The sequence below is a fragment of the Pinus tabuliformis genome, chromosome 1_1, assembly GCF_031772625.1.
Source record: "Pinus tabuliformis cultivar Carrire ecotype Pingquan chromosome 1_1, CPIR1, whole genome shotgun sequence".
NCBI classification, from domain to species: domain Eukaryota; kingdom Viridiplantae; phylum Streptophyta; class Pinopsida; order Pinales; family Pinaceae; genus Pinus; species Pinus tabuliformis.
In genome coordinates, this window is record NC_142297.1 from 900599562 (window position 1) to 900624643 (window position 25082).

Sequence of the window (25082 nt, forward strand, 5' to 3'; positions counted from 1 at the left end):
TGTTCGTAGGAGAGTTAGAGAGTTGAGATAGCAGCAATAGACCAACATTCTTGCTGAGTTTTATAGCCAACAGAGCCAACATTCCAGCAGTTCAAATCGCTGGGCTAGGGGACAACGCAGAGGCCACTCAACAATTTTTCGTGGAGCTTAGGAGCAGGTGTCTTAGGCCAAGAGCTCACCCGGCAAGTCAGGGATTGGATAGCAAGGGTTAGCCCAACACTTTTGGGGCATCTCTGGGAGGATTTACAGGTAGTTTCCAGTAGGCGAGTTTTACAGTTGTTGCTGAGGTTGGGCTCCAAGGGGGTTGGATTTTAGAATTCTAAACCAACCAAAATCTTTTCTGGGTTTTTCTGGGTTTTTGACAAGGATCCCAAATATAAAGTTTCATAATTTTTTGAGCACCGGAGGTGGGGTTTTAAGCCGTATCTTTGCAACAGACAGTGTAGAATTGCTAGGGATTGAATAGTGCCTTTGGGGGTCGATTTTGGGAAGTCCAAATCGGGCCAAACCATTTCTGGGTTTTTGTGGGTTTTGGCCAAGGAGTTTGTGGCTGAAGTTTCATCATTTTCTGAGTACCGGAGGAGGAGTTTCTTGCAGTCCCTTTCTAGGTAGCAGTGAAGTTTTCTGGGTAGCGCAAAGCATTAGAGGAGCAGTCATTTCCAGATTTTGAGATCATTGTATTATCACCTGGGTTCTGTCATGCTTGCCATTGAGGCAAGCCCAGGTGCATTCCTCCATAATATTGTACTTGCTCCATTGATTAATAAAATGGCTCAACTAGTTCTTAATTCCAGAGTTTTTATGAGCATTTGCCGATTGTTTAAAATTTTTGTGTTGTAAATCGTTTTTGCTTTGCATATCACTATTTATTTAAGTTTGGAACATTACATGCACAATGATGATTAGATAGTATTAGACTTTAGTATTTTATTTTGTAATTTGAATTTCAATTTTTTTTTTATTTTTTTATCTTTTATTTTTACAGAAACGGTTATGGGACTTTCATTGATTAACTGGCAAAATACCATAGATTCGGTTACAAAAGCTGAGACTGGTTTCTTGGAATCTCTCCAACCAGCTGAGCATGCCACACTCACTTGTGAATCGAATTTTTTTACAATTTTTCACTTGGCCTTTTCTAGCGAATTTCCCAAGCTTATGGATACAAACGAACTGATTTAGCAAAAGACGGAAGAGCATAGCGGTTTTTTAGGGGATTGGTTCTCGTGAGACTTCACTATCTCTGAGGATAGTTCCAACATCTAACTGGGATGCCTTATTTGCTTCTACATCTGCTTCTTTGTTGTTGGTTCTCAGGATATGGAAAAATTCCAGTCTCAGGAATTTGGTCATGCCTTTAATTCTTGAGATTGTCCTTGCCAGTCGAAGATCTACCAGATTTGTTTTGGACACCATAGCATTGATAATGACTTGTGAATCTCCCAAGACAGTTGCTTCTGTGAATCCCAGAACCTTAAGCGTTTTGATCCCTTGGAACAGCGCCATGACTTCAGCTTGGATGCTTGTGGTGTGGCCTAGACCCCATGCAAACCTGTGGGTGGAAGAATCTTTTGGATTTATGATTATGCCTCCTACTCCAGCTCTTCCTGGATTTCCCTTAGCTGCCCCGTCAAAGAACAGGGAGGGAAGAGTTTGATTGGACAACCAAGCTTGAAAATCTTCTCCGTTTTTCCTTATTTGCCAGTCTTTGAGGCATATGGGTGGTATTATTGACTTTTGGAAGCTTAGATTGAGAGCAGCTCCGAACTCGATGTCATGCTGGCTTAGATTTTTGTCATCCTTTTTATCACTCAGCCACTCATTTAGTTGTCCTTTAACTGTATTTGCAACTACCTTGTAGTTCTGTTCCTTATCTCTGGAGATCCTTATGTTTCTCTCCAACCAGGTTTGCCAACTGATAAATTTGGGCAGGGCAGTCCAAGCAAGTTTGATAATCTTGTTTTTTGGGCCTGGGCCTGGATATCTTGCCAACCACCCATCAAACAAATTCGGGATTGCGTGGGGGAGGATGGGCATCGATTTCAGCGTTCCAAGGAGTTCTTGCCAGACTAGGACTGTAAAATTGCATTCCAGAGAAATATGAGCAGCAGATTCGGAGTTTTCTTTGCATAGAACGCATCTTGATGGACCAAGAAAGCCCCTTTTCTGCAGCCTATCTTCTGTTAGGATTTTTTGATGGCATAACAGCCAACAGAAGAAATCAATCTTTGGAATAGTGGAGAAATTCCAGATGCTGTTCCAGGGCGCCGGGTTGGGGGGAACATGGGGTCTCTCCCTGATTTTGGCATAGCCCTGAGCCACCGAATATCCAATCTGCTTTACTCACCAGCCTCCTGAGTCCTTCTTTCTTGCGTGTATAGGGGCAGCTCCATGGAGCAACTGAAGCAGCGTGGCATATTCTGGCAACCACGCAGCTGGGACATTGGGCGTTTTCCAGCCTGCCCAACTATCTCCATGCCAAGTCGATATATCCCAAAGCGATTTTATGTTAGCTTCGTCCATCCATGTCTTCAGCTCTCTCCTTAGACTCGAATTCGCTAGCGGAGGTCTGTTCATAATACTATCCTCCCAAATTCTGATATGTTTACCATTCCCGGGTATCCAATAGGCATTATCTCTTATAAGAGGCCTGCCTTTGAAGATTAGGTTGCTGAGAGGGGATCTAAGATGGTCTTTGGGCTGCTCCAGACACTGGAGTCTCTGACCTCTAAAGTATTTCTTCCACAGCACCAACTGAACCCATCTAGGCTTTGGCGCTATAATCTTCCAAATCAGTTTAGCTCCCATTGCTAAATTCTGAGTGTTTAGATCTTTAAAATTTAATCCTCCTTCCTGTAGCGGCCTGGAAACTATTTCCCAGTTTACTAGGGAGAGTCTCTTCTCATTATTCTTGCCTCCTTTCCAAAGGAATTTTCTGATTAGCTCCTCCATGTTTTTAATGATTCCTATTGGTGCCAAAAGAATAGAAAAATTAAAGAGAGGCACACTGCTCAACACTGATTTAATTAGCACTGATTTCCCGGCCAAGTTGAGCCAAGATGTCCCCCAGGTCTGCATTTTGGATTTGAAATTTTCTATCTGTGGGAGCCAGTCCTTGCTTGTAGCTCTCTTGTGGAAGACGGGTAGTCCAAGGTACTTGAAGGAAGTCCAAGACGCTGAAGCTGCAAAGCCCAGGTATCTGGCTATGGAGCTAGCAGCACCTACTGAAATGTTCCAGCAATAAATATGGCACTTGCCCCTGTTTAATTCACTGCCGAATCATGGCAATAATCTTCCAGAACCTCTTTGAATTTCCTTGCCAGCAGTTGAGAAGCAGCCCCAAGGAGCAGAATGTCATCTGCAAAGAGTGCATGATTGATGCTTTTGGTCCCTCTTGCTATGCACAATCCAGCTATCTCTTGGTCTTGCTGTTTCTTGTTTAAGTGAAAACTAAGTACAGAGGCCTACAACACAAAGAGGAGAGGTGACAGGGGGCACCCCTGCCTCAGCCCTCTAGATGCTTTAAAGAAATCTGCAGCCCTGCCATTCACAAGAGGAGCAATCCAGGGTTCGGAGATACATGCTTTGATCCATTTGATGAAATTTTGTCCAAATCCCAGTTTGTGCATTACTTCAAACAGAAATTTATGTCTTACACGATCAAATGCATTAGCTAGATCGAGTTTAATGACCATACCTTGTTCTTTCTGGCGCTGACTCGAGTGGATCGCCTCTTGGACCAAGATGAAATTGTCTACCAGCCGCCTTGATTCTCCAGGATGACTTTAGGGAGGATTTTCTTCAATCTGTTTGCTATAACTTTGGTGATCACTTTGTATCCAATGTTGCATAAGGATATTGGACGGAATCTATTAAAGGAGTTAGCACCTTTTTCTTTAGGAATAAGGGCGAGGAAAGTTGAGTTTGTACAACCCCCAATTTTCTGGCATTCTTGGGATTTTTGAATCATTTTCATAAGATCCTTCTCCACTATCTGCTTGCATGTTTGAAGAAACCTGGGCGTGAATCCATCAGGACCCGGAGCTTTGTCGGGTTCCATTGCAAAGAGCGCATCTTTGACTTCAGTTGTTGAAATTTTATTTTCGAGACTCTGATTCATTTTTGTAGTGATGAGCTTGGGGACATCATCTAACATTTTGGCGTTCTGGTTGGTCCCCACGAGTTCAGAATACATTTTTTCAAAGTGGTTTGATGCAGCCTTTTTGATGCTGGCAAAGTCTTTTAAGGTGCTATCCTCATTTTTAATTTTTGAAATACTGTTACGACATTTTCTAGCTTGGGCCTGCTTATGAAAAAAGGAGGAATTACGGTCTCCAGCCTTGAGCCATAGACTCCTTGACTTGAGTCTCCAAAATTCCTCTTCTGCCAGGCATGCCCTATGGAATTTATGTTGCAGCTGATATTCCTTATCTAACTCTTCTTTTGTGATTTCGGCAACTTCCAGATGAAGGTGCTGTATTTCCAGATCTTTTTTTTTTTTTTTTTGTTCTGTTCTGTCCACTGCAGGATTGCGCAAGGTCTTTACCCAACCCTTTAGCATCTTTTTAACCCTGCGAAGTTTTTCCTCCCATACAAAAAATGGAGATCCCTTGACCGGCTCTTTCCAGCACTCTCTAATCTTTTGCAAGAAATGTGTCTCTTTGGTCCATAGGGAGCTAAACCTGAAAGGTACAGGTCCTAGATCCTTAGAAGGGATCAGTTCTAGACTGATAGGTTTATGATCTGAGACACTGCTTTGGAGAATGCGCGTTCTAGCCTCCAGCCCCAAGAGAAGGAAGGAGCTTTGAACAAGAAATCAGTCAAGTCTTGCTGCTATGTGTCCCGGCCCCACTCTCTTGTTTGACCAAGTGAACGTCTTTGTGACTGGTTTTATATCTAGTAGGTCCCAGTCTTGCATGAGGTCTTCAGCCCATTCTCTTGCTGGATCCCTGACTATGCTGCCTCCTCTTTTTTCTGAGGCTCGGAGTGTGAGATTTAGATCTCTAGCGATGATAATATTTTCCAAGTTTTCTAGATCTGCTAGACTTTTAATGGAATCCCAACAGTTCTTTTTCTCACCTACATTGTTAGGAGCATACACATTGAATAGACAAATAATCTCCTTTGTTTCTAAATGCTGCAATTTTAAAAAAATCCAATGGGTATTGAGGGACTCAGAGATTAGTGAAAACTTGTTTGAGTTCCAGAGCGTCCCAAGTCCTCCCGATGCTCCACGGGCAGACATTGCATGCGCTCCATTTTTTTTCCAAAATTTTTTGCTTGCTTGGAGGAAGGCTGAGTCCTCCAACTTGGTCTCCTGGATGAGGAGGATATCTGGGGATTCCAATCTTATTAAGCTATGCATTGCTTCTTCCTTAGCTGAGGTGCCCATCCCCCTACAATTCCAGGAGACTATCTTCATCATTTATTTCTGCCTTGGAGGGCTCCCTTAGAGCCCTGTGATTGAATCCTTGTCGCCTTTGGGGTTTTAGCTAGGAGCTTCTCTAGCGTTGGCTGGCTGCCCTGGAGCTTGTCCTTGTAGGTTTCTTGTTCTCTTTTATCTTTTGCAGATTTGCGCCCTCGTGTAGATCTTCTGGGAGAGGACTGGGATTCCCCGATTTCCCCTTCTTCCTCTGATTCTTTGGACTCTTGGGTTTCCTCCTCTTCTTCTGAAGCCTTCTCTTTGGTTCTCTCTGGTATACTTTTGATGGAGGGGGAAGCTTTAGGGGCAGAGATCTCCTTTGGTACTTCTGTATCCTGTGTGATCATGATTTCAGATCCAAGGATTTCAAATTTATTTCCTTGGCTTTCCCTGGCTGATTTTTGAGCAATGCCCTCTTGAGGGGTTTTGGCACTGCCATTTGTGTTCTTCCTGTGAGAGGTTTTGGATCGCTTTGCCTGATTCCATCCATCTTCCTTTCCTTTTTCTTCCACCCCTTTGGACGGGCAGTCCCTGGCAAAATGCCCGTAGACATGGCACTTCCGGCATTTGAATGGCAGCTGCTCATAATCCAGTTTCTGTATATGAGTCCAGGGACCAACCACTATTTTGACGGCTTCCGGCAGTCCGACCTCCAGATCTACCTCTACACAGATTCTGGCACAGTCATATTGGTCCTTGCTGTTAGCCTTGTCTATAAATTTTCCAAGGGTGTTGCCGATATGCTTCAAAGAATCCCAGTTCCAGCAATGAACTGGTAGGTTGGGGAGCCTCACCCACACCGGGACCGCTGTGGGCACGTCCACCGCCGGATCGAAGTCTGGTGTCCATTTGTTTAAGTACAGCCCTTGGGGGCCCATGAAGTAGGGGCCATTCCTGAAAATTAGGTCTTTGTCTTCTTTTGCAGAAAATTCGAACAAGAAATAGCCTCTCCTGAGGAAGTAAGAGGTTACCTTATTTTGAATCAGAGGTGCCCAGTTCCTGGCTACCCAGTTCTCGGTCGTCTTCGGGGAAGGCCAGAGTCCTGTAAACTGACCTACCAGAGCCCGATCTGCCAGAGAGAGAGCTACTTGGATCGGTCCTTCCGGCGGGAGAGCGATCTCCGGGATATCTTCCAGCCTTTTCACAAACTTCGCTGCTTCCGTGCATTTCTTCTTAGGCAGGGAGGCTAGAAGGGTTTTGAAGGCCTCTGCTGCAGAGGGAGGAGGAGGAGAAAGAGGAGGCTCCTCCATGTTGGGCCAAAAGTTCCAGCTAGGGCGTTCGCAGCCGGGAGCTTGACCCTCGGCGGACCCCCGCAAGCGCAAAGGCGATCCCTCCGCGAGTACCCTTGCAGGCTCCAGACAAGTCTTTCCGTGAACTCCTACGCAGGCTCAGAACGCGAGGAGGGTGGGTGTGCTCGCAAGCTCGGCTCCTGCGGAGTGTGGGCTTCGCAGGTTGCAGAGCTCCGTCCAGAATACGTGTATGTTTGAATTTCAAAATTAGTAATAGTTCTAATCTATGTTGCAGGAAACGTGGTAGGGGGGGCCCGTTTCCGGCTGGAAACTGGGACGAAACGCGGAAACGCGTTTGGTACGGCCAGGAAACGCGTTCCCGGCCGTACTGCCACGTTTCCCGAAACAGAAACGTGGCAGTATGGCCGGAAACGCGTTTCCGGGCCGTACAGCCTGCGTTTCCCAATTGAATTGTGTTTTTTTTAATTTTTTTTTTTCAAATTTGTTTTTTAATTTTCTAGATGTGTGTCTAAAGTTATAAAAGTGAATTTTTGCCCTAGTGTTGATATGCAGTTCATGGTAATGTTAAATTCTTAAAGTAAAAGTGATATTCTCCTTTATTTTTCATTTTCATCCTTTTACTTAAATTTTTAACATTACCATGAAATGACTCAGGATGTTTGAGAGTGGTTTCGCCCTCATTGGATTTCATATGGAGAAAGTAGAATTTTAGATCTCACTCAAAATCCAGCAGACTTATTTGTTTTTCATGATTTCAGGATTGGGGGGATTGCAATGTTTCCATTGGATTTTATCATGTACTAGGGTATGCAACTTGTATTTAATCAAGAGAACCAAGCCCTCTATGCCGGGGAAACTCCCAATAATCAAGATCATGTAGGGTACTAGGGTATGAAACGTGTATTTAATCAAGAGCACTAAGGTCGTTCGACTATGTAGGAGGAGACTCCCAATACAACAGTGGTCCTTCTAAAGAATGGGATGTGGATGCAGAAAATCCTGATTTGGATCTCTCTCTTGCAGCCTTATAGTCTTTATTGTACTTGCAGCCTCATATATTAATATAAATAAAGGCTGATTTTGAGATTTGGATATCTAATAAAGGTTGCTTTTGGATATTCTGATATTTTTATTTTCATTATGTGATCATTCATGAGTAAATATGATGTAAATTAAATCTTAATGTTTAAGTGTAATAAATTATAATGTATCATTTATGTTTTATGATTGCACACACATATATATATATATATATATATATATATATATATATATATATATATATATTTAAATATTCTATATATATATATATATATATTCGCGTTTCCCCGTTTCCAAAATTTGGGGAGGTCGTGTTTCGTATCGCTTCCCGTTTCGGAAACTCGTACCCGTTTCCCTGTTTCGTGCAACTTAGGTTCTAATTTTTATATTTTAATTTATCACTCATATTTATGTGAAATTACTAAATTTTATCTTTTTAATAAATATAAAAATGAGTTGCCACACTTGTTGTCCCCAACCTGCCGTCCCCTGGAAATTTGGGGGTGCGCTTTAGCCTTCTTGTAAACTCCCCCCTCCCCGTACCCTCTATCCCCCCCATCCCCACAACCAGTGCAACATAGTTAAACCCTGAGATCTGAAGGATTGTTTTTCCCTTCGGGCTTTTTCCAGTTACGTTTTATCCAAACATATTGTGTCCATTTTGTGATTGGCTTCTATCAGAGTTTCCGCAGTTTATTTTTGGTGAATATTGCAATTGTATTTTTATTCAATATTTGCAGTAAAATAATTTTGCTTAGGATTAAATACATTGGTAATCACTGGTTGATTTCAATAAATGATATTTTTATTGATTTTTCACAGACAGACACCAAAAATCCCAGGGCACTCTCAAAAACTGCCTGATCCATCAACCAGGCCAAACACTGCCTTGAGACCCTAGGTTGTTGAGAAGTGTACCAAGTAGGTGAGTGTTCTACTAGATCAGGTTTCTGTTTGATTAAATATGACTGCAGAAACACAATAGACACCTTAATAACCTGGGTATTCCATCAGAAATATCTCCATAAACCATCACCAACCCCCCAAGGTGCTGCAAACTTGCTCAAAAGGTGGGTGCTCTACAAAATTTGGTTCTCTATCTCATAAAATATCACTGTAGGCACACAATAGACACTCCGGAAAATTAGAGCACTCCACGAGTCAATGGCATAGCCTCATCAAAATTCTCATTAAAGTTCCCTAAGGTGATACAAAGTGTATCAAAGAGGTGACTGCGCCATGAGAACATTTGTCTATTTTGTCAAGTATGATCAACAAAGTAAAATATACATGTAAAATATGAGAGCACTTCTCTTTGATGGTCATATCAATAATATCAATACACAAGCCTTCACACAAAAGGAACAACACCACGAAGCAAATGCTAGCACCATGAAAACAACCATCCAACAATCAACACCAAAGAGTATGTAACCATGAAGAAGGAAATCAAGACAACCAAGACAATCAACCACATGATTCATCAAAGAGGACCACTATGCTCACCCATTTTCAAGCAAAAATAAAGTTGTGTATCTGTATTCCATCGGCATCCCTGCAGGTTACCCCTGACTATCAAATATCATGACTGCTCTTGCCAATATGAGGGGTAACAATAAATGATATATTTTTGCCCCTATTTAGGTGCTCTGTTATTGGAGATCCTCAATATCCTTTGCTTTTTGGATGCTAAGCGTTTGATGCCTTCTGCTACATCTTCTTTTGAGAATATTTCCCTGCTAGCAGCAGTTTTTGAAGGCTCCCTTCTTGCTGTTATGTTTCTGTAAAGTGGCTTGGCATGGGACAGCCATCATACTTCTGAATTTTTGGAGAGGGTATGCAAAATTAGTGTAAAGAACTAGTTAGAGAGGGATTCCCTAAAAATTTACAATAATAAGGCAAAAGGATGCAAATGATTTTCAAATCTTCTTCTACTGTTAGATAATCTCTTGTTGTCTTATTGATGCTTTATTAGAATTATGGCAATTGTTACGTCCAGGATGAATACTGAATATACTCTACGAGTGTTATGATGCCTGCAGATGCTAGTTACGTAGAATAATAAGAATTTATAGTGTTTGATATAAGCATAGTTATTACACAAGCATAGATCATTCTAGCATGATGACTTGATAAGAAATATAGCTTTATAGATTACGTGTCTTTGCTTTGGGAATTATCTCTGTAATCATGATTACCTAAAATGTAAGAAATAGAAGGGTTAACCCTACAGTGAGTGTGAATGCATAAACTTAATTAAAAACTTATCCTTTACATGTGATTATAAAGAAAGTAAATCAAGTTCATAGTTTGTGCTAAAATTTTAGGGAGACCATTGTCAAGTCTTGGCGTATTCTTAAAGCATATGAACATCATGCTTATATGATCCTGGATGCTTTGTTTCCTACTGTTATTTTGTTCTTTACTTTCTTTTATGTATGGCTTGAGCTTCTGTTGGTTGAGGCACCGTATCTGTCTTCTAAATGCCTTTTGTGGAATTCGTTTGACTGTTACAAATTTGTTGTGTCATTTCCAGTTTCTCTTTTGCAAATAATCAAGCATTAGCATTCTATATCCTAGGTTGGTCTATAACTTGCACTCCACCCTTCCCTATTTACTTGTCACTCTCTGATTTCTGTATTCTCTTTTGACATATGTTTTCCTGCATCCGTATGTTCTGTTTTCTGAACTCGCATATTTTCTAAAGTTCATGAAATCAATAAAAAGTGCCATGTTAATACTTGGTAAACTGCACTGATTTGGAAATTTATTCTTAATATTTTCTAGAGAATTGTGTCAAGACTTTTGTGTCGTGTTAGAGTGGGTTATATTCATGGTTGTGCATGTTCATTTGACAATCAGAGTGCATTAACCATTGCACTTAACCACCAGTTAATTTATTTTAATATTTACCTATCGGGTGTCTTGTTTTGTTTGGAAAAAATGAAGGTTGTATTTTGGTCAGCGACTTCATGAAAAGCAAAATGAGATAATATATTAATATGTAATGTTGTAAGACTTACTTTTGGCTGCTATGCTGAAAGATCATTCCTTTTGTAGTGTAAACTCCATATTCTGTTGGGAACTGTTTGCAGAAGGGACAGTGTACCTTTTCGATTGTGGTGAAGGTGCTCAAAAGCGGTTCTTCCAAACTCCTTTTCGACAACGTGGCGTTGACAAGATATTTATTACTCACATGCATGGTGACCATGTATCCATTTCACTTTGACATGCAGTGTATTATTTTTTCTTTGTAAATGCAGATACAAGAGAGGTATCATATGCCTCAATATTATCTTGGAGACTAGGACCCTTTTAATGTTTTGCTGACCTTGATGAAAGTTTACTATGAAAAACCAGATATTTGGTCTTCCAGGTATGGGCAATCTCAAATCTCTTGAAGTAGACTAAAATGGATTATATTAATATGCCTCCCGTTAGAGAAGAAAATTATGGAATATGATCTGAATATTCCATTTCTATCTTTTCTGTAAATCAATCATTTGAAAGATATATAAGAACTGTTTAAAAAGTTTTCTTTGTTTTCTCACTGCAAATAGGTCTGATGATTGGAATGTCATTGACTGCTTCGAGGTGGAAGCAGCCTATTGAAATTTATGGTCCACAAGGCCTACGAGATTGGCTTCGGGTCACTCTGAATTCATCTTATGGGAGGGTGCACACAAAATATGCAGTGCATGAATTAATCTTGAAAAAGGTAAAAATGATTATTATTATTATTATGTGTAAAAACAACTCTTTGAATGTGACGGATTCCATGTTAGATAGCTTGGTTGAAAAGGATTTGTGGTGAATTGAGAAGCAGTGCTATCTCAAAAATATAGAATATTCTCCTGAAAACTACAAGTTGAATTGAGTGATGGCTTTTTGATATTATACTTGTGAACTTCTGATAGTGTTAGCATGTTCTAGTGGTTTGTGTGTAAGCATTCTTAACAAACGGTTAAGATATGTAGTGTGAAAATTCCAAAATTGGAATCCTATTGTAGCAACTGGAATTTATTTTTCTAATTGTTAATTATTTCAACAATTTATCTGCTACGACAAATATCAAATAAATCACACTGCAACCTTCACAAATAAAACATTGCGGAAATAATAGCGCTGGAAATTGAGAAAATTCTAACACACACACATAATAAAAATGACACCGTTATTTTTGGACAAATGTCCCTGGAAAAACCCAATGCGGGAAAACTAGTGCAACAGATGAGGGTTTTATTTTATTATGCAATAGTGAAATCTGAGTACAATCTATGGATGCCCAATTGACAATTCAAACAAGAAGTAAATAGGGAAATTACCCTTCTTCCACAAGCAATCCTGACACATCTTCTCTTCATAAATTCGTCCTCCTGGACCTTGTGCGTCAGCGTCTATGCTGCTCTGCGCAGACGCTTTGACATCTAGCCTTTGAACTGCCTCTTATGAAGTCGTTCTGCATGTCTCTACTGAGGAAATCGTTTCTCTGGCACTAATAATCTAATTGAGACACTTTCAGGTGGAATTTCCAGAAATGATTTATGGGTATTAGAGAACTCATGTATTTTAGCCTCTCCACCAAATTTTGTGGTTAGAACACATCCAATGCTACAAAAACTAAAACTCCCTTTTAGCGAGAAGTGTGTTCTCTCCAACTAGTGCTCAACAACTCATGCTACAATTTGTTGCATCCTGCTGCTAGAACACCCTGTTTCTGTATCACCTCTGTCATGCCACTGATGTCTAGCTACTACTGCCCACCAACCATTGCGCAACTTTGATGCTGTTGACACTGCCATACTGTTGGCAACACTGCATCTGCACTGCAACTCCCTCTCATCTGTTGCTGCTGCAACTGCAACTACTGCAACTGAAAAGCATTCAAAATACTGAATCAACTGTGTTCAGTATGATGCATCTGTCTCCCAAACCTCTAACTGCTACTAGCATCTGCACTATCACTGACGAATTTGTGCTGCTGCTAACTCTGCACTGAGCCACTTGCTTTGCTGTCAACACTGCATTGCGCTCCTTAGCATCTGACTGCTACTAGTCTTAGACTGTCACTCTGGTACCGACTGCACCAACTGCCACTGATCCATCCCCCTACTGAATACTGTGGACCCTCGTATCTAGGTAACGATCCATGAGGTGGACTCCTCAAGGATCTGTTGATTTTGGGTAGCATCGGATGTGCTCTAGCTCCGAAATTTTGTGGAGGGGCTAGAATACATAAGATATCCAAGACCTATAAATCGTTTGGAGAAATTCCACCCGGATTGTGAGTTATTAAAATAATTAATATTTTTAATGGGGTTCTTAAGTCTAAACTTAGGAAAATAAAAATATTAATGGGTATTAATAAAAATATGGGTGAGAAGCTTCTAAGAGATGAGGATCAAGTTTGTTTTAATCTTAGCCGTTGATTAGGGACTTAATCTCGGCCGTTGATTCATCAACAGGAAAAGTATAAGAGGAGGCTTGAGGGTCAGTTGGAGATACACCAAGTTGATCAGTCAGTTCGATTTTTTTGGGGCGAGGTTTGTTGAGAAAATCAAACAAGTGATTTGAGTTGTAGTGAGAGGGGCAGAAGCAGAGATTTGGATCGGAAAGGAGTTTTGAGCCAAAGAGTACGTGGCAGAGAGGCAGCAGTAGCATCAGAGAGGCAACGCAGAGGCCTATGCAGCCCAGGAGGGGCTCACGCAGAGCTGACGCAGGCTAGGAGGGTCTCTTGTAGTGGCAGTGCAGAGTATTCGTCAAAAGTCTAAGATTTTGCTGGAGAAGTAAGGTTCTAAGCTGGGAGGGCTGAACAACAGTCTTCATCCAACAAATCGATCCAGCAGAAGGGGTGACACAGTCTTCTAGAGGCAAGACGTTGGCCCATGCAGTGATTGCATAGGGACTCCGCAGTGTTTACCGGGAGGCGCTAGATCGCTCATTGGACCAGCTGTGACTTGAGGAACGAGGTAAACCCTCGTATGTATTTCTTGTTGCCATGATTTCTCTGAAAGGTTAGCTGGTGTTAGAGGCAACCTGTTGTACTCAGATTTTGTTTGCTTAATAATACAAACCCTCTATCTGTTGCACCGATTTTCCCACATTGGGTTTTTCCAGGGGTGTGTTGTCCAAAAATAACGGTGCCCCTTGTGTGTTTGTCTCATCTATTGTTTCAGTTTATGATCTGTATGTCAGTGTAGTCTGCAGTAGTGTTTTTCATCACTGTTTAAAAATTAAATAACTTGTTGAATGTAATAACAAGTAGGAGATGCTAAACCAGTGACTACAGTAGGATTTCTGTTTGTAAAGATTCATAAATTTTCACATGGTATTAGAGCATTGCAGATCATAGGATACTGAAGGCATCAGTCGGGAGATCCAACAAATTTGCTGCAGAGAGGCAGCTGTCCCAAGTGACAACGCTGTTCCAGAGCTAGAGAACGCAGAGGAAGGTTGACGTAATGCAGAAAAGGTGATGCAGAGGCTCACGCTGTGCCTGCATCAACATTCTAAGCCAGGAGAGGATGAAGCAATAGCTGGGAGGAGCCCATGTAGTGATTGCGTCAGCTTTCTGGGCTAGCGCAGAAGCAGAGGGGTAGATCAGGCTGACACAGAGCCACGTCATCTTTCTGGACTAGGAAGGAGTGACACAGTGGCCAGGCTGAGCTAATCTAGCTCACGTAGTGATTGCGCAGAGCCAGAGGAGCTCAGATTCTTTAGTTGCCGGGGCAATAGGAGCAGTGCAGATTCGATCTGAGGTGCTAGTGGGATGCTGTTGCTGCTGGTGTAGAACAGTGTCTGTGGAGATGAAACCGAGGTGGAGGGAGTCACTGACTTAACGAATTTCTTTCCAAAGAAATCTAGGTCCGGGTTGTTGGGAAGTAGCAAAGGAGGATTGGAGAAGGGGTGATTCGACATTATTTGGCGGGAGGATTTCTGTGAAGGAAATTAGGATCTAGAGCGAGTCTAGAAGGAACTTGTTCCTTAGAGGATTTCTAGTGCCAAAGAAATCCAGATTCGAGTCTTGCTGGGGCAACAGTGAGAGAGGGAGATGAGAACCTGTTCTATACTTGTTTGAGCAGAGATGGTAGTTATGGACTAAGGGATCAAGACAAATTGTATGGAGCATCCAACTGTGTCATCTGGAAGGCTAGGATCCCGGCAGTCTTGGACAAGAATAGCATCAAGGATTATGCTTTGAAAGTAGTTGCTGTTCCGGTCGATGCTGATCCTCTCAAGAAATATGAGGAGGCTCAAGCGAAGGCGAAGTGCATGATTTTGGATGGGGTCAAGGATCACTTGGTCCCACATATTGCTGAAAAGGACACAGCAAGGGAGATGTGAGAGGCCATGCCCACCTTGTATGAGGGAACTTTCGTTCAACGGAAGATGTTGCTTGAGAACCAGCTGAAACAGTATCAGATGCAGAAGGGAGAAGAAATCGCTCCCTTACTTCTCAGGTTGCAAGGGATTCGAGACCAGCTGACTTTCATGGGGTCTACACCAAATCCTGAGTTCATGGTCAGGACTGCCCTGAATGCAATCGCTGAAGACTGGGAGACCTTTGTCCAGATCATTTTGGGTAGGGCTTCTCTCCCCAGTTGGGAGGAGATGTGGGCAGCTCTTTGACGGGAAGAGATCAGGTGGTTAACCAAGGCAGGAAGTAGCAGCAAAGGAGTCAGAGCCAAGAAGGAGGAGGAGGAGGAGGATGCAACTCTCGCATCATCAGGACAACAAGGGCAAAAAAAGAGGATGAAAAAGGATATAACCAAAGTCAGATGCTTCGGGTGTGGGGAACTAGGACATTTCGCCACTCAGTGTCCTCGGAAGAAGGGCAAGGAAGAGAAGTTTGATACAAAGGCTGCTCCAGCGAAAGTTGATGGAGAAGGCAAGGATGACGATTGTGCCATGAGTGCTCATGGACCTCTAGAGAAGAGCTGGGGCGACATCGAGTTGTAGTCAGGAGGACTACACAAAAGGGGCAGGATCCTTGAGGTGCCTAAACTCTTGGATCACATACGGCTACGGGAGCCCTTAATGACAATAGTATAATGACGAGAGTCAGTTGGTGTGAGGGATGATGGAGCAACAGTGGCAAAGCTAGAGTGCCAAAGTTTGAAGCAGCGCAGTAGAGTGTTGCAGTATTGCGGGAGGCACAGAGCAGATACAACAACAACGCAATAGCATCAGATGGTCAACACAGATTAGCAACAGAGGTCGCTTCAACATCACGAGGTATCCAGACTGATTAGTATGTCAGCTTTTGGGTGGCTTGTTCAGTTGCTTACTTCTCAACAACTGAGTTGCAGTGCAACAGTTAGCAGTGGCAGTGCTATGGGCAGCATATTGAGAGGGAGCTGCAGTACAGATGTAGCAGTCGCAGTGTCATGGGCAACAGTACATATTGCAGCAATGCAGTAGATGAAGGGCAACAGGCCAAGCATCAACAACACAGAAGACCAATGTCGTGGATCAGTGTGTTGCTTCATTTGGGAAGTATTGCTAGAGCACATTCCTCGCTAAGAGGGAGTGTTGATTTTGGGTAGCATTGGATGTGCTCTAGCTCCGCAATTTTGTGGAGGGGCTAGAATACATAAGATCTCCAAGGCCCAGAAATCGTTTGGAGAAATTCCACCCGGATTGTGAGTTATTAAAATAATTAATATTTTTAATGGGGTTCTTAAGTCTAAAATCAGAAAAATAAAAATATTAATGGGTATTAATAAAAATATGGGTGAGAAGCTTCTAAGAGACGAGGATCAAGTCTATTTTAATCTTAGCCATTGATTAGGGACTTAATCTTGGCTGTTGATTCATCAACATGAAAAGTATAAGAGGAGGCTTGAGGGTCAGTTGGAGATATACCAAGTTGATCAGTCAGTTAGATTTTTCTGGGGCGTGGTTTGCTGAGAAAATCGAACAAGTGATTTGAGTTGTAGGGAGGGGCAGAAGCAGAGATTTGGATCGGAAAGGAGTTCTGAGCCAAAGAGTACATGGCAGAGAGGTAGCAGTAGCATCAGAGAGGCAGCGCAGAGGCCTACGCAGCTCAGGAGGGGCTCACGCAGAGATGACGTAGTCTAGGCTGGTCTCTTGTAGTGGCAATGCAGAGTATTCGTCAAAAGTCTGAGATTTTGCTGGAGAAGTAAGGTTCTGCGCTGGGAGGGCTGAACAACAGTCTTCATCCAACAAATCGATCCAACAGAAGGGTGCCGCAGTCTTTTAGAGGCAAGACGCTGGTCCACGCAGTGATTGCATAGGGACTTCGCAGTGTTTGCCGGGAGGCGCTAGATCGCTCATTCGATCAGCTGTGACTTGAGGAACGAGGTAAACCCTCGTATGTATTTCTTGTTGCCGTGATTTCTCTGAATGGTTAGCCGGTGTCAGAGGCAACCTGTTGTACTCAGATTTTGTTTGCTTAATAATGCAAACCCTCTATCTGCTGCACCGGTTTTCCCGCATTGGGTTTTTCCGGGGACGCATTGTCCAAAAATAACGGTGTCCCTTGTGTGTTTGTCTCATCTATTGTTTCAGTTTATGATCTGTATGTCAGTGTAGTCTGCAGTAGTGTTTTTCATCACTGTTTATAAATTAAATAACTTGTTGAATGTAATAACAAGTAGGAGATGCTAAACCAGTGACTGCAGTAGGATTTCTGTTTGTAAAGATTCATAAATTTTCACAGGATCTTGCCCAGATCTGTAGCTCTCTGGAGCTGCAACTCCAAGTCACCCCACCTCACTCCTGGAGGTATGGTTGCCAACATTGTGAAGTCTTCCTCCAACCTGGAGGATAGCTTGTCGATCTCTTCTGACGCTGCCTGCTGGTCCTGCTTCTCCTACTTGTCTAGCTTGCTGAGAGGACACTACGTGCTGTAGTGACCGAGCTCACCACACCTGAAGCACTTGACCTTTGATAAGTCCTTCTTCTTCCTTCTCTGCTCCCCCTGCCCCTAACTGGGACCCTTAGATGCTAGGGCCACATTCTCCTTCTCCTTTACCAACTTCTGTTTGCTGCTACTGCTGGCACTGATGGAGCTCTTCAACAGGGCTCGTCTCAATTTCTCTTGTTGCAAATCGGCCCACATTCTGTGCCATCCTGGTAGTGTGTCTCTGCCTAATATACTTTGGATGAAGACCTGCCAATCCTCTGAGACATTGTTGAGTGCAATCGTACTAGCTCTGAAGGTTGAGGCGCTGCCCTAACAATTGATAGCTGGTCTCGAACCTCCTGAATCTTGGTGAAGAATGGATCTATGCCTTCCCCCTTCTGCATCCTAATGCATCTCAACTTCTCTTCTAGGAACAACTTTCGCTGCTCGGAAGTACCTTGGTATAGTGTGGAGAGAGCATCCCACATTTCTTTCGCTGCTATATGTGAGACAATATGGTCCCGGAATCCATCCATGATTGACCGCTTTGCCCGCGCCATCTCCTTCCTATATTCCTTGAGCTGGTCTGCATCCTGAGAAACTGCCACTACATTATCAATGTATGCTTTCAGGCCATATTCATCTAGAAAGAAAAACATCATGACCTTCCAGATGACGTAGTTTGATGATCCATCCAACCTATCTTGATCTCTAAGCCCTGTAGTGGCCATCTCGAAAACAATCGAAAATCCCCTCTTTCCTTTATGCTTGGCTGCTGTTCTGCTACTCACACTCCCTTCTGGAGTGAGAAGATTTGCTCACAACCACTGCCAATCTATAAGGAAAAATCGAACTTCTGAGACTCATAGTTCCTTGAGAGAAATTTTCCCTCTGCTGTGTGTGCTTTTCTCTTCCTCTCGATGCTGGTTCTGCTGCTTCACAAACCCTCTGCATCCAACCAAAAATCTTCTCAGCAAAAATCTGAGCTACAACTGCTTCTTCTGACTGTTGGAATCACAATCTTAGGTAATTCGACTTTTCTGCAACCTTGCAACTGAAATTAAATTTTCTGCCCAGCAATTCGGCTTGCCTGTCTGAGCACTATGTTGCCTCATGAATTTCGGCCTGCTGCTCCCTTTGAGTAGTGAAATTCTCTCTCCGCTTCTTAGCTTCCTGGCTGATCACTCACACTTTGATACCATGTGAAAATTTCAAAACTAGAATCCTACTATAGCATCTGGAATTTATTTTTCTAATTGTTAATTATTTTAACAATTTATCTACTATGACAAATATCAAATAAATCATACTGAAACCTTCACAAATACAATACTGCGGAAATAATAGTGCTGGAAACTGAGAAAAGTCTAGCACACACAATAAAAATGACACTGTTATTTTTGGACAAATGTCCCCAGAAAAACCCAATGTGGTAAAACCGATGCAGCAGATGAGGGTTTTATTTTATTATGCAACAGTGAAAATCTGAGTACAGTCTATGGATGCCCAACTGGAAATCCAAACAGCAAGTGAATCTGGCCAAAATTATTTAAGGGAAATTACCCTTCTTCCACAAGCAAATCCCGAGACAACTTCTCTTTAGAAATTCGTCCTCTTGGACCCTCTGCGTCAGCCTCTATGCTGTTGTGTGCAGATCCTTTGACGTCTAGCCTCTGAACTGCCTCTAATGAAGTCGTTCTGCGTGTCTTTGCTGAGGAAATCGCTTCTCCGACCCTCTGGAACCTTTGCCCTGCCTCTGGAACTGATAATGAATTTCTCTCTAGCGAAATTGAATTGCTTCCGAAGCAACTATGTAGTCCTTTGCACTGCCTCACTGGGAATAACTTGGCCTCTTGCTGCTGCCTCTCCAAATCTTGAAAACTTCCTCCGGATCATTGTCTCTGCCTTTGCTTCAATCTTTGGCTCTCCGACAACTGTCGCTGCTCTCTGGAAATCGATTTGCCAAGAAAATCAAACTACAAAAGTGTTTTATCCAAGTGCCCATCGACTTCCTCTTATAGTCCACTGTTGCAGCACCAATGACCAATATGAAAACTTAATCAGTGGCTAGGATCATCTTGGAGTCGATCCGTGTGAGTTTCTAGATGATTCTCACCTTATCTTAATTAATACTGATTAATTAACCATATTCCCTAAGTTTAGACTTAGGAAATATTTAAAAAAAGACAAATAATCTAATTGAGATACTTCTAGGTGGAATTTCCAGAAACAATTTCTGGGTTTTGGAGAACTCATGTATTCGAGCCTCCCCACCAAATTTCGTGGCTACAACACATCCGATGCTACATAAACTAACATGTCGATCCCATCAAATCAGTTGCGCATACAACCTTATACCTAATATGGAAGGTGGAGGTACTTGACTCCCATCATTTGGCCTCCATTGACATTGGAACTGTGGATTTGGGGTAGCATCAGATGTGCTCTAGCCATGAAAATTGGTGGAGAGGCTAAAGCACATGAGATCTCCAAGACCTAGAAATGGTTTGGCCAGATTTTAACTGGTTTGGTAGATATTAAAACAATTAATATTTTTAATGGAGTTCTTAAGTCTAAACTTAAAAAAAATAAAATATTAATGGGTATTAATATAAAATTGGGTTAGAAGGTTCCAAAAGTCATGGATCAAGCCAAATCTAATCTTAGTCGTTGATTAGAGATTTAATGTCGGTCATTGAAGGACCAATGAGAAAAGTATAAGAGGAGGCTTGAGGGTTAGTTGGAGAACCCACCATAGTGATCAGTCATTCATTTTGCTAGAGCGGGGTTGCTAAGCAAAGTTGAATTAGTGATCAGCAACGAGGGGCAGTGAGTACTGGGCAAAGAGGCAGAGACAGTACTGAGAGTAGCGCAGAAGCAGGGAGAGCGAGAGCAACAGCCAGTTCAGGCCATGCAGATCCCAACAAAGACAGCGCAGAGCCCAGAGGGATTGCATCATCCACGCAGAGGCTGCTGGAGTGACGCAGAAGGTCCCAAAGGCTGCGCAGTGCCTCAGAGGGCTGATGTAGGTCAGTAGGACGCTGACGCAGAGGCTTGAAGGGCTAGCGCTGAGCTTCAGTTGTGCCAGAGAGGGTTTTGTGGGACATGTTTTTTGAATACCTATTTTCGAATATAGAGGTATTGCTGCCGTGTATTTTTCTCTGCCGGGTGAGCTAGTTAGGCACCCAGTTGTACTCAGAAAGATTGCATAATAATATAGCCCTTAGAATAGCTGCACCAGTTTTCCCGCATTGGGTTTTTCCGGGGACATTTGTCCAAAAATAACGGTGTCACTTGTGTGCTTGTTTTCTTTCAGTTGATGATCTGTAGATGTTGTGACTGTATTGTGTTTATTTCAGTATTTAAAATGTTTTAAATAACTTGTTAAGACATTACAAGTAGAAGAAATAAACCAGTAGAATACAGATTAATTTTCTAACGGATAGACTTAGAAAATTCAACATGGTATCAGAGCGTGGTTGCAGATCACAGGAGAGCTGAAGGCATCAACTGAGCAGAGCATTTGCAGCAGAATCAGTTGTCCCGAGTGACAGTAGCTGATCCTTGCAGAAGCGACAGAGGAAGGGTTGACGCAGAGGGACTGCGTCATCAATCTGGGCCAGAGAGAGGCCAGCGCAGAGGCTGAGGAGGGCAGAGAGAGGCTCACGCAGAGCCACGTAGAGGCCAGGAGGGCTGATGCAGTTGGCTGAGGGAGCTGTTTTGCCGGTGTCGGGATTGTGCAGAGCCAAGAGGCTCAATCCTTAAGTTGCTGGGGCGAAGGACGCTGTGGCAGTTTGCGGGAGCGAAGTGGGTGGGGTACTGTGGTCAGAACAATACCTAACAGGGCAAGACCAAGGTAGAGGAAGTTGTTGCCAAGACGGATTTCTAGCCAAGGAATCCGGATCAATGTTGCAATTGCACAGACGATTGGAGAGAGGCAACTTGACGGTTGGCAGAAGGATTTCCAGGAGGGAAATCGAGACTCAGAGGGAGTCCAGAAGAGAACTTCCAGACGGGAAGTAGAGAGACTCGGAGGAGTCGAACCAAGAACTTCCAAACGGGAAGTAGAGAGACTCGGAGGAGTCGAACCAAGAACTTCCAAACGGGAAGTAGAGAGACTCGGAGGAGTCGACAGAAAAGAGCAACGAGATGGCCGTGAATGGGCTGAGAGATCAGGACGGGCTGGACGGAGCGTCCAACTTTGTGGTTTGGAAGGCTAGGATCTTGTCCATTCTAGACATACATCGTATCAAGGGCTTCGCCTTGAGATTAATGGCTATCCCAGTTGACTCGGTAGCTAATGAAAGGAGGCAATGGCTAAGGCAAAGTGTATCATCCTTGATGGGGTCAAGTATCACATGGTCCCACATATTGCCGAGAAGGAAACGATAAAGGAGATGTGGGACACGTTGAAGACATTGAACCAACATGCTTCTGTGCAGAGGAAGATGCTCGTGGAGAATCAACTAAGGTCATACCAGATGCAAAAGGGAGAGCAGATAGATGTCTTCCTCGGTCGGTTGAAGGAAATCCGTGATCAACTGTGACCTTTATAGGGGCCATGCCGGATCAGGAGTTGATGGTAAGGACCGCACTTAACGTAGTCTCCGAGGATTGGGAGACATTTGTCCGGAGCATACTGGGCAAGGCGAGTCTTCTGGATTGGGAAGAACTGTGGGCGACTCTTTGTCAAGAAGAGATCAAATGGCTGACCAAGACGGGGAGTAGCAGCAAAGGGGTCAGGATCAAGAAGGAGGACGAAGAGGATACGGCTCTAGCATCTGCGGGAAAGCAGGAGAAGAGGAAGAAGAAGGATCTCTCCAAGGTCAAGTGCTTCCATTGTGGGGAACTGGGTCACTATGCGGACCAGTGTCCGAGGAAGAAGAGTAAGGGAGAGGCTTTTGACTCGAAGGCGGAGAAAGGAGTCGAGGAGGATGACGATTGTGCCATGAGTGCTCATGTGCCACTTGAGAAGAAGTGGGGAGACATCGAGATGTAGTCAGGAGGACTAGAGGCGATGAGGGGTAGGATCCTTGAGGTACCCAACCTCTTGGATTATACCTTGCTACGAGAACCCTGAAGAGGAGTAGCAGGACTGATGGATGTGGGTAGAGACAGATGCAGATGGAGCGACAGAGAGTGCTTCAATGTAGGAGTCCCCGGGCAACGCGAGGCTAGCAGACTGCAATTGTGCGAGAGGCATGGAGAGTGTTGCACCAGTGCAAGATGGCATAGAGAGGTGTGCAACGGTTCGAGATGCAAGGAGTTGTTGCAGCAGCGCAGAGGTCAGTAGAGGGAGCACTTGTTAGCGACAGAGGGAGCTTCAACATCAGGAGTGTTTCTAGCCTGACAAGGATGTCAGAAGTTGGGTGGATCAGTTACTTACTTCTCAGTAACTGAGTTGCAGTGCAGTAGCACGATGCAACATGATGAGAGGGGATGCAGTGCAGATGCAGTGTTGGGAGGATGGACCAGCAGCAACACAGATGTAGAGGGAGCTGTCGTATGGATGCAACAGTGGCAGTGGCAGGGCCATGGGCAGCAGTGCAGAGGATGTTGGGCGGGGAGGCCTAGCATCAGCACAGGGACCAGTGCCGGATAATCAGAGTGATGCTCAGTGAGGAGTATTACTAGAGCACAGTCCTCGCTAAGAGGAAGTGTTGATTTGGGGTAGCATCGGATGTGCTCTAGCCATGAAAATTGGTGGAGAGGCTAAATCACATAAGATCTCTAAGACACAGAAATGGTTTGGGCAGATTCTAACCAGTTTGGGAGATATTAAAATAATTAATATTTTTAATGGAGTTCGTAAGTCTAAACTTAGGAAAAATAAAATATTAATGGGTATTAATATAAAACTGGGTTAGAAGGTTCCAAAAGTCATGGATCAAGCCAAATCTAATCTTAGCCGTTGATTAGAGATTTAATCTCGGCTGTTGAAGGACCAACAAGAAAAGTATAAGAGGAGGCTTGAGGGTTAGTTGGAGAACACACCAGAGTGATCAGTGATTCATTTTGCTAGAGCGGGGTTGCTAAGCAAAGTTGAATTAGTGATCAACAACGAGGAGTAGTGAGTACTGGGTAGAGAGGCAGAGACAATACTGAGAGACCAACGCAGAAGCAAGGAGAGCGAGAGCAACAGCCAGTTCAGGCCACACAGAGTCCAGCAGAGACAACGCAGAGGCCAGAGGGACTGCGTCATCCACGCAGAGGTTGCTGGAGTGACACAGAGGCTAAGTTGCACGAAACGGGGAAACGGGTACGAGTTTCCGAAACGGGAAGCGATACGAAACGCGACCTCCCCAAATTTTGGGAACGGGGAAACGCGAATATATATATATATAGAAAATATTTAAATATATATATATATATATGTGTGTGTGTGCAATCATAAAACATAAATGATACATTATAATTTATTACACTTAAACATTAAGATTTAATTTACATCACATTTACTCATGAATGATCACATAATGAAAATAAATATATCAGAATATCCAAAAGCAACCTTTATTAGATATCCAAATCTCAAAATCAGCCTTTATTTATATTAATATATGAGGCTGCAAGTACAGTAAAGACTATAAGGCTGCAAGAGAGAGATCCAAATCAGGATTTTCTGCATCCACATCCCATTCTTTAGAAGGACCACTGTTGTATTGGGAGTCTCCTCCTACATAGTCGAACGACCTTAGTGCTCTTGATTAAATACACGTTTCATACCCTACATGATCTTGATTATTGGGAGTTTCCCCTGCATAGAGGGCTTGGTTCTCTTGATTAAATACAAGTTGCATACCCTAGTACATGATAAAATCCAATGGAAACATTGCAATCCCCCCAATCCTGAAATCCTGAAAAACAAATAAGTCTGCTGGATTTTGAGTGAGATCTAAAATTCTACTTTCTCCATATGAAATCCAATGAGGGCGAAACCACTCTCAAACATCCTGAGTCATTTCATGGTAATGTTAAAAATTTAAGTAAAAGGATGAAAATGAAAAATAAAGGAGAATATCACTTTTACTTTAAGAATTTAACATTACCATGCACTGCATATCAACACTAGGGCAAAAATTCACTTTTATAACTTTAGACACACATCTAGAAAATTAAAAAACAAATTTGAAAAAAAAATAAATAAAAAAAAACACAATTAAATTGGGAAACGCAGGCTGTATGGCCGGGAAACGTGGCAGTACGGCCGGAAACGCGTTTCCTGGCCGTACCAAACGCGTTTCCGCGTTTCGTCCCAGTTTCCAGCCGGAAACGCCCCCCCCCCCCCCACGTTTCCTGCAACATAGCACAGAGGGTCCTAGAGGCTGCGCAGTGCCTCAGAGGGCTGACACAGAGGGTCCTGGGGCTGACACAGAGGCCAGAAGGGCTAGCTCTGAGCTTCAGTTGTGCCGAAGAGGGTTTCGTGGGACAGGTTTTCTGAATACCTGTTTCCGAATATAGAGGTATTGCTGCCGCGTATTTTTATCTGTCGGGTGAGCCG

The 25082-nt window shown here is 43.1% G+C and overlaps 1 protein-coding gene across 2 annotated transcripts in view; it reads left to right on the forward strand.

Annotated features, from left to right (window-relative positions):
- The window catches only part of LOC149217318 (uncharacterized), a 367700-nt gene that overhangs the window by 35737 nt on the left and 306881 nt on the right, over positions 1–25082 (forward strand). For both annotated transcript variants that reach the window (XM_089392977.1, XM_089392976.1), the window contains exons 3-5: positions 10809–10924; positions 11074–11089; positions 11274–11431. In XM_089392977.1, the coding sequence (XP_089249103.1) occupies positions 10809–10924; positions 11074–11089; positions 11274–11431 (290 nt within the window). The remainder of the gene's footprint in view (positions 1–10808; positions 10925–11073; positions 11090–11273; positions 11432–25082) is intronic.